The following is a 10,611-nucleotide window of genomic DNA, read 5'->3' as shown; positions in this document are numbered from 1 at the left end:
ATTGCAATTCCTACAAGCATATGTTCCTCCCTCATAATAATTTTCAGTAGCATCATGAATGAATTCAAATATATAACTATCACATAAAGCATTCTTTTCATGATCTACAAGCATAGAAATTTTATTACTCTCCACACAAGCAAAATTCTTCTCATGAATAATAGTGGGAGCAAACTCAACAAAATAATTATCATGTGAGGCATAATCCAATTGAAAACTAAAATCTTGATGAAAAGTTTCATGGATATCATTATTCTTTATAGCATACAAGTCATCATAATAATCATCATAGATAGCAACTTTGTTCTCATAATCAATTGGAACCTCTTCCGAAATAGTGGATTCATCACAAAATAAAGTTATGACCTCTCCAAATCCACTTTCATCAATATAATCATCATAAATAGGAGGCATGTTTTCATCATAATAAATTTTCTCATCAAAACTTGGGGGACAAAAAATATCATCTTCATCAAACATAGCTTCCCCAATCTTGTGGCTTTGCATATCATTAGCATCACGGGTATTCAAGGAATTCATACTAACAACATTGCAATCATGATCATCATTCAAATATTTAGTGCCAAACATTTTAATGCATTCTTCTTCTAACACTTTGGCACAATTTTCCTTTCCATCATACTCACGAAAGATATTAAAAAGATGAAGTGTATGAGGAAACTCAATTCCATATTTTTTGTAGTTTTCTTTTATAAACTAAACTAGTGCTAAAACAAGAAACAAAAAGATTCGATTGCAAGATCTAAAGATATACCTTCAATCGCTAACCTCCCCGACAATGGCGCCAGAAAAGAGCTTGATGTCTACTACACAACCTTCTTCTTGTAGACGTTGTTGGGCCTCCAAGTGCAGAGGTTTGTAGGACAGTAGCAAATTTGCCTCAAGTGGATGACCTAAGGTTTATCAATCCGTAGGAGGCGTAGGATGAAGATGGTATCTCTCAAGCAACCCTACAACCAAATAACAAAGAGTCTCTTGTGTCCCCAACACACCCAATACAATGGTAAATTGTAAAGGTGCACTAGTTCGGCGAAGAGATGGTGATACAAGTGGTATATGGATGGTAGATAAAGGTTTTTGTAATCTGAAAATATAAAAACAGCAAGGTAACTAATGATAAAAGTGAGCACAAACGGTATTGCAATGTGTTGAAACAAGGCCTAGGGTTCATACTTTCACTAGTGCAAGTCCTCTCAACAATAATAACATAATTGGATCATATAACTATCCCTCAACATGCAACAAAGAGTCACTCCAAAGTCACTAATAGCGGAGAACAAACGAAGAGATTATGGTAGGGTACGAAACCACCTCAAAGTTATCCTTTCTGATCGATCTATTCAAGAGTCCGTAGTAAAATAACATGAAGCTATTCTTTCCATTCAATCTATCATAGAGTTCGTACTAGAATAACACCTTAAGACACAAATCAACCAAAACCCTAATGTCACCTAGATACTCCAATGTCACCTCAAGTATCCATGGGTATGATTATACGATATGCATCACACAATCTCAGATTCATCTATTCAAACCAACAAAAAGTACTTCAAAGAGTGCCCCAAAGTTTCTACCGGGGAGTCAAGACGAAAACGTGTGCCAACCCCTATGCATAGGTTCATGGGCGGAACCCGCAAGTTGATCACCCAAACATACATCAAGTGGATCAATAGAATACCCCATTGTCACCACAGGTATACCACGCAAGACATACATCAAGTGTTCTCAAATCCTTAAAGACTCAATCCGATAAGATAACTTCAAAGGGAAAACTCATCCATTATAAGAGAGTAGAGGGGGAGAAACATCATAAGATCCAACTATAATAGCAAAGCTCGCGATACATCAAGATCGCATCACCTCAAGAACATGAGAGAGAGAGAGAGATCAAACACATAGCTACTGGTACATACCCTCAGCCCCGAGGGAGAATTACTCCCTCCTCGTCATGGAGAGCGTCAGGATGGTGAAGATGGCCACCGGAGAGGGATTCCCCCCTCCGGTAGGGTGCCGGAACGGGTCTAGATTGGTTTTCGGTGGCTACGAAGGCTTCTGGCGGCGGAACTCCCGATATATTCTGCTCCCCGAAGTTTTTAGGTATATGGATATATATAGGAGGAAGAAGTACGTCGGTGGATCTCCGGGCTGTCCACGAGGCAGGGGGCGCGCCCAGGGGGGTGGGCGCATGCCCCACCCTCGTGGGCAGCCCAGGACTCTCCTGGTCCATCTCTGATACTTTATGGGCTTCTTCTGGTCCAAAAATAAGTTTCGTGAAGTTTCAGGTCAATTGGACTCCGTTTGATTTTTTCCTTTTCTGCGATACTCTAAAACAAGGAAAAAACAGAAACTGGCACTGGGCTCTAGGTTAATAGGTTAGTCCCAAAAATCATATAAAATAGCATATAAATGCATATAAAACATCCAAGGTTGATAATATAATAGCATGGAACAATCAAAAATTATAGATACGTTGGAGACGTATCACCGAAGACAAAAAGTTGACCGGGGAGGAAAGTTTCCCCGGAAACAACATCGTTGTTGATGGTCGAACGAGCCATCGAACCTTCTGTCGATGACACAGTGGAACTCTCAATGAAAGCACCAATGTCGGTGTCAAAACCGGCCGATCTTGGGTAGGGGGTCACAAACTGTGCGTTTGAGGATCGAAGGTAACAAGGGACACAGGAACACAATGTTTACCAAGGTTCGGGCCCTCTTAATGGAGGTAAATCCCTACGTCCTTCTTGATTGTATTTGACGAGTATCGGGGTTACAAGAGTCGATCTACCTCGAGATCGTAATGGCTAAACCCTAAATGTCTAGCCTATATGAATTCTGATAGCCTCTATGGACTAAACCCTCCAGTTTATATAGACACCGGAGCGGCCTAGGGTTGTACAGAGTTGGCTTGCAGAAGAAGGAAACAATACATTCAGACGCTAATCTTGCCATCCACGCATAGGAGAGTCCTATCTGGACACGGGGGAAGGTCTTCTACCTTGTATCTTCATGGTGCATCAGTCCGGCCCATATCACATAGCCCGGACACCTGAGGACCCCCTAATCCAGGACTCTCTTAGAGGGGAGGGCGGGAGGGTTTTGGGGAAAAGGGTGGGGAAGTGGGCGTGTGTGCCCCTGATGGGCGGGCCAGGGGAGGACAAGGGCGTGCGTCCCGCCCGTCCGCGCATTGTCTGTTTTGACGCAAACGCGGTCCGAATTTGGGTCGGGAATGGGTCGAAAACCGGACGAAAACCGGACGAAAACCAAACATTTGCTCATGCGTGTTGTGCCGCGTTTTGTGCCCATATAGGCCCAAACGGACGCGGCCGGACCATTTGGGGTCGTGCGTTGGAGTTGACCTAATCACTTCTCAATTTCCACCCCTCCATTCCAATGAATAAGGTGTGCACGTATCCCTAAAATCAATTTTGAAGAAAATGGACCAACTAAATATGAATTATTTGTGGCAATAATTATATCGTTGAATTCATATTGTAAAGAAGTTTTCAATGCTATAATTTTTAATCACATATATAGGACGACCGTTTGGGACACCTGGGTACTACCTCTGTCCTGGTTTATTGGTCCTCTTCGCATTTTATGGTAAATTTTGACCTTAGATTTAACTAACAACATATTAATGCATGTAACCAAAAATAATATCACTCAAAAACTATGTTCAAATACGAATCCAATAATATAATTTTTGGTTACATGCATTATTATTTTCTCAGTTAAATCTATGATCAAAGTTTGACACAAAATACTAAGGAGACCAACAAACCAGGACGAATGTAGTACCAGGTGCAAGAGCATGGTGCCCTCATGTGTGGTTTTGGTAATTGATGACATTCTCTATGGACTGATGGTTGCCTTGACTTGTATTTGAAGGATTTGTCCATCTTGGAGTTCATTTGTTGGTTTAAAGGAGTTTATGAGATGGTCAAGGTGGAATTATCCAAAGATTTATCATGTAGAAGACATGATACAAGATTGATCAAGACTAAGTCAAAGTGTGAATTAAGTTGATCAACACACAAAGCATGGAAGATGTGTCGAAAGGGATCAAGTGATCCCATGGTATGGTAAGCATTGTCCATTATGCTTTGTGTACTACCCCATGGTCTACGCTAGAGTTCTATGCAGGGTTAGGTTGCGGTATGCAAGTTCAAGTGGAGCATCACGAAGAGATCACTTCCTTGAAGCTTGTTGTCCACTGTGGTGACAATGGACTTGTGAAGATGTGCCGAAGAGTGGCTCACCCAGAGTAGAGTATGGGGGAGCAATCAACTAGTCTTCATCGAGCCAACGCAATCAAGAAAGATGGTCCAACTTTAGGAAGTCAAGATCGTCATCATCTAGCTCAAGTGAACTATATGCAAGGCAAAGATTTGCCCCTGATATGTTTTCTATTTTACTGGTCTTATGGTGGTAGCTGGGAGACCGGGGTGTAGGATCAATTGCCATACTATCAAGGGGGGCTCTCGAGTGAGTAGCCTTATCGTATTGTTTATAGAGAGCACACACCATTGCATCTTTGCATCATTTTTCTCAGTTCTTGTTTGGTGTTTCTCTATGTGAGAATAGGAGCTTATGGTCATCTTCATGACAAGTTCGAGTTCATCGAAAACGGAGTTCATATGCATCTTCTATGATGTTTTTGATGTGGGAGTTTATGCCGGTTCTTCTCTGATGGATGGTATTTGTCGTCATCTGTCCAACAAGCTTGAATTTGCTCAATTCATAGCTCATTTGCAGAAGTTATGGCAATTCAGGTCTTATTGTATCCATCTGTTTTGCTTGGGCTTCTTTGTAGCACTCCAGTGGTATTACCGCTCTGGGTAGCGGCAGTACCGCTTGTGTGGTGCTGCCGCTGATCTAGTTCCGCGGATACTAGCGCGTAATCGCGGTGTTTCGTTGCCTCTGCGCGCTCAACGGTAGTACCTCTTGTGGTACTTCCGCCACTACTACCACCCCACCTCCGCTGGTCTCGATGTAGCTCCTGAACATAAGCGGAAGTGCCACGGCTGTAGAGCGGGACTACCGCCCGTTCACTACCGTTGCCACTACCGCTTACACAAGGTCTTCGGGAATGGTTTGCCCCTTCATGGAAGTAGGGCGGCAGTGTAATTGCGGTTGTACTCCTCCTACTACCGCTTGTGCCTTTCTAATGCACCCTAAGCGGTAGTACCACTAGGGCGAGCGGTAGTACCGCTCCGACGACACTACCGTCTCAGGACACTCTGCCCGTGCATTCAGACTGCGTACTACCGCTAGAGCGGTATTATCGTCCTCCTGAGCGATAGTACCGCTTGTGTGAGGGTTGTGCACATAATGATTGGATTTGGGGGTGCCTATAAAAGGGGGTCTTCTTCCCCAATGAACTTACCGCTTGAGCTCGTGTTCTTCCCCCATTCTTGACCTTCTTCGAGCTTGCTAACTCGCAATCCCTCCAATCATTCTTACTGGTTCTTCAGGGAAAAGAGAGAGGAGATCTAGATCTACGTTTCCACCAATCACTTTCTCCTCTATGTGAGGGGAACCCCTTGGATCTAGATATTGAAGTTCTTGGTGTTCTCCTTGTTCTTTCTCTCATATTTCTCATAGCTTTTGTTGTTGTGGTGGGATTTAGGAGTGAGGGACTTGAACACTTCGTGTGTTCTTACCATTGCATTAGTTGCATCGATTTGAGTTCTTCATGGTGATATGTGGAAGTGAAAAGTTGAGAAGTTTATTACTCTTGGGTGCTTGGTACCCTAGAGCTTGTTCCTCTTGGGTGCTTGGGTGCCCTAGATGGTTGGTGGTGTCTCAGAGTTCAATCATTATGGTTTAAAGCTCAGGGCAAGCATCGGGGTCTCCAATTAGATTATGGAGATTGCCCCGAGCAATTGGTAGGGGTTTCGGTGACCACCCCCAAGGGTTGCCAAAGTGTACGAGTTCGATGACCGCCCCCAAGGGTTGCCAATTATACATGTTCAGTGATCGCCCCCATGGGTCCCTTAGTGAAATCATGACATCTTGTATTGTGCGAGGGTGTGAGAAGATTGCGATGGCCTAGTGACATTTTGAAGAGTATTGTGCCTCCACACCACTCCAAATAGAGATTAGCATCCGCAAGGGTGTGAACTTTGGGATACATCGTCGTCTCTGCGTGCTAGCCTTCGGGTTATCTGTTACCCGGCCCCTTTATTATGCACTTTACTTTGTGATAGCCTTAGCGCTTCATGATATATACTTTTCTATCACTTAGTTGTTTATCTTGTTTAGTATAAGTTGTTGGTGCACATAGATGAGCCTAATTATTTTAGGTTTTGTGCTTGATAAATTAAATCCTAGTTTTATTTTGTATTTATTCAAGCCTAAACCGTAATTATTTTAAAGCGCCTGTTCATCCTACTCTAGGCGACATCTACAATCTTTCACCAGACATCTTGCCTTGATAACGTTGAATTCTTCCATCATTCTGATATTCAGATGGCTAGACAGATTGTTGGATTTTACCCGTTAACACATGGATTAAGATTTTGTAGTGTTTTCATATATTTCTTGCATGTACATACCCACGGATGACACATGATTACCTTTCAAATAATCTGCATGGCGTTGCAGCTACTAAAATGATTAAAGCTTCCTAATTGATTTGCATCATTAATTATCCCGTCTAACAGAAAATTCCAATTAAATTTCCACATAAAAAGGTGAATTCCAATTAAAAACTTGTTGCCAATTTTGCATTGCTCAAAGCCTAGAATCTTGTATCTGGGAACTGGGAAGAAGATAGACGGCCAATGGCTGTTGCCAATAGTCCCGAATCTGCAAAGCTATGTTATTTTGCGAGGGATAAAATAGGATTTGGTACGGAGGTAAGTAATATATGATGAAATCAGAAGCACCTTTATCAGTAAGTATGCGAGGATTTGTCATAATTACTGGAGATTTGTTAGTAGGTATGTGAGGATTGGTCATGATTAAGGTATAGATTTTGTCTAATTAGTGAGCTTGGAGACGAGCGGCAGGGCGCATGCAAGCTTCAAATGATGCGGCGGGCGGCGGTGGCGGAGAGTGAAACATCGGAAATTTGGGGTCATTTAGTGGCGTTTGGCGGCGGAGTGGCGGTAGATCCGGCGGGCAGCAGGGATGGGGAGGCCGGATCTGCCAGCTCCGGGCCGACGACGCGGTGGCGGATCAAGGTAGGTAGCCGATCGGGGGTGGGGGATGAGAAATTTTTGGGTGGTTGGAGTTTACGTGCGGCCGACCGTTTTACATCTGGTTTTACATCTGAGGCGGTTGAAGATGTAAATTTGCATTTTCATGTGTTGTATTTTACATCACCTCTTTCAGGTGATGTAAAAATTTATACATCTACAACATGTGTTGGAGCAATGTTTTTGGGCCTCGGCAGAGATGTAAAAAATAGTTATTTACACATCTACATTATCTATTAGAGATGATCTTACAGTGGAGAGTTGAGACTTGCCGTGCTAGTATTAAAAGATCAGTACACTAGAACAACAACCACCATCAATGAAGAAAAGCATAGATAAAAATGATCCAATCTTTTGACACATGAACACAAACGGATGAAGACTGGATCCACGCAGATTCGCCAAAAACAAATACTACCAAATCCCGCAAGATCCATGGAAGATATACCCACCCGCTCTCCGACACAACCAATTTAATCACTTTTTTAGGGAGGGGAACTTTTGGTCAATGGTTGTATATACATTCTATATGAAAAAAATAGTAATTAAATAAAAAATCAATAAATTTTGATAATATTTTTAAATAAACTTGAATTTCATTATACTAGTAAAAAAATTCACAGAAAGAAAAAATTTCTTTGATTTCTTTTCAAAAAAGACAAGAATCGATCAAAATAGAGTGATTAGTGACCTATAATAGCAAATAGTTTTTGTCTTGTTTTTGCCCTGAAGTCGACGTTGGTTATCTATTCGTGAAAATATATATATTAGTGCAAACGAAAGTCAAGTTTATTGTAAAATAAACTTCCAAACGGTTCTAACTTTTTTTGATTATAAAAACAAGGCATAAGAGGTGTATGTACACCCAGAAAGCAAAGGGTATATCTTTTTTTAGTGTTTATTCATATGTAGAATAACAATTCTGTACACCCTATAATATAAAATCTTTTTAAAATAATGTTAGTGCATGTAGTCGTTGTTAGGTGCTCTGCGGATTTGAATGTAATTTTTATTATTTTTAGTGTTTGTTATATTACCATGATTGAAGATGAATAGATAGGTTGGCTTTGTATAGTCATATTGAGAATGTGACTGATGTATGGCTAGATCGTGGATGACCGTGCATAGTGGAATAAACTCTTTACCTTAAAAAAATTGGAAGTTTTTTTTAAATCGTATCTTGAGACGGAGGGAGTAGCGCTAAAAAAATCCCATGTTTTTATGATAGAATAACTATTCCCTACGTCCCACAATTTTTTTTCCAAACTATGTTAAGCTTGAAAAAAATCATATCTCGATTCGGAGGGAGGAGCGCTAGCAGACGCCGCAACAATCTCGAACCTTCGTGCCAAGCCTTCGCTGAGTTTTTTTTTCTTTGAGTGGGAACCTTCCCTGGGCCTATAAATACCCGTCACAGTGACCCTTAAACCACAACTCAAACCACCGGCATCAGTCACTCCTCTTCACTCCTAACCAGCGAGTAACACTCCAAGCAGCCAATGGCGTTCTCCAAGCCCCTGGCGGCTCTCCTCCTCGCCGTGGCGCTGGCAGCGACTGCCATGTCCGCCGCCGGTCAGGATCCCCAAAACTGCAAGCCGAGCCGCAAGGTGACGGTGCAGAACCTGTGCGGCAAGGACCTCTACCTCGGTATCGAGCCGCTGGCCAACAGCAAGCTCCTCTACAGCCCTGGCTTCCTGCTCCGCCACGGCACCCACGTGTCGTACGACGTGTGCTCGTGGACGGGGCGCGTGAAGGTGCAGGACGCCGTGGTGACGGAGTTCCACATCGGGTACGACGGCGGGGCGTGGTACCAGGTGAGCACCGCCCAGTCGCACATGCCCATCCGTGTCTCCATCACCCCCCACGGCCACCCCCTGAAAGACCACTGCCCCACCGCCGGCTGCAACAGCGGCGGCCACTGCTTCGAGCACTCCGTCCCCGGCGGCAAGTGCCACGGCGTCGACGAGATCAAGATCGTCTTCTACAACCCCTAGATCCAGCTGATGGGTGTGTTTAATAAGTTTGCAGCTCGGTGATCCTAGTCGTATTGCAGCTGCTAGTTAGTTAATCATCTGCTCCAACGAGCTATTGTCGTGTCGTGCCGTCGATTTGCTGTTCAATTAGTAGGTGCGTGGTGAATGTGTGACTAGAGATGTTTCATTGTCGTGCAATGAACTGCATGTCGTCAGCTCTGTATCCGTCCTTGGTGTGTTGTGTGTGTTCTAGTTTGAATCTACTTTAAAATTTGGCTGGGTCATGGAACTGCTGTTTTTTTTTTTGCTTGCTATCTATCGAAAGATTCAATGTGCATCCACGCTAAGGGGAGAAACATTCGTGCATGGCCGCACATGCCCTCACTCTCCTCGTGATGGATGAATCTAAATGATGTAAAATGTGATCTAGGAAGAGGAACAAACAGAGGTTGTCAATGTGAAGCCCAAGAGAGAGCTGAGATAAATCTAAATGATGTAAACATTCGTGCATGGCCGCACATGCCCTCCCTTTCCTCGTGTGGAACCAAGATTAATATCTCCGGCAGCGAGAACTGAGAACTATGCACAAGACAGAATCATCAGCCGCTGTCTATTTTTAGAAGTGCATGACTCTGATGAAAGAGACTAGACAGTGTATGCTATAGTCAATGCAACCAAAAGACCAACTAGACAGCATATTATACGTAACACCCTCTCATGTATGGCTCGACCTCTTTTGATACCATATAAACATTATATACTATCAATAATTTTTAATGTTTTAAAGCATCTTCAACTCAGCTGGGTTAATCTGGCCTCTTATTTGTTCCTAGATCAATGTATGAAGATTTGAAGGCCTCGACTGGAGACGCTCTTAGCTCATAATAAGGACGTATTTTACTGCAAGCGGCAGCAGCCCCGTCGCACCGTGAAACCAGCGGCGGCCGCCGCCGCCGTTCGTCGTTGTCTCTTGCCGGAAGGAAGAAGCAGGGTGGGTAGATTCCATGCAAATCCCGGCCCCGACCGGGCCCCTACACAGTCACCATCCTTATCTCACGACATCGAGAACCGGGCAAAGCAACGGCAGGGAAACCGGGAAAGCGGAAAACGTGGCAGAGACGGAAGGCGCATCGATCGATTACTGACAGGTGCACGCGTGTACCTACACTGCACCTGTACCTGCGCTTTCGTGCCCGGTTAACGCTTCCTCCCATGAAAGCTTTGGGATAAATAGTTGTATTTCAGAGCGCTTTAGGGTAATCATCTGCAGATTACGGTGTAGACCTCCTTCGAGCTCGAGCACGCATGGACCCGTGAAGCATGCACGTGAAGCACTGCCACCACTGCACAATCTTTTAGCATGGGCAGCACGAGTACACCCGCAAAAAAAAAGAAGCACGAGTAGTAAATTT

At 43.6% G+C, this 10,611-nt stretch overlaps 1 protein-coding gene across 1 annotated transcript; it reads left to right on the top strand.

The window, feature by feature from the left end:
- Window positions 1–8,662: 8,662 nt before the first annotated feature.
- On the top strand, window positions 8,663–9,483 carry LOC119299816. Its single transcript, XM_037576960.1, has one exon. It carries the CDS (start codon window positions 8,726–8,728, stop codon window positions 9,218–9,220), a length of 495 nt encoding a protein of 164 aa, XP_037432857.1. The 5' UTR covers window positions 8,663–8,725; the 3' UTR covers window positions 9,221–9,483.
- The last annotated feature ends 1,128 nt before the right edge of the window (window positions 9,484–10,611 follow it).

Source organism: Triticum dicoccoides, chromosome 5A, assembly GCF_002162155.2.
Source record: "Triticum dicoccoides isolate Atlit2015 ecotype Zavitan chromosome 5A, WEW_v2.0, whole genome shotgun sequence".
In the NCBI taxonomy this organism is placed as follows: domain Eukaryota; kingdom Viridiplantae; phylum Streptophyta; class Magnoliopsida; order Poales; family Poaceae; genus Triticum; species Triticum dicoccoides.
The sequence above is the reverse complement of the archived record's forward strand: the minus strand, read 5'-3'. Positions and strand labels throughout refer to the sequence as shown.

Excerpts from the sequence above, each read along its gene's own strand:
- LOC119299816 (XM_037576960.1), top strand. The coding sequence starts at position 8,726 with ATGGCGTTCTCCAAGCCCCTGGCGGCTCTCCTCCTCGCCGTGGCGCTG.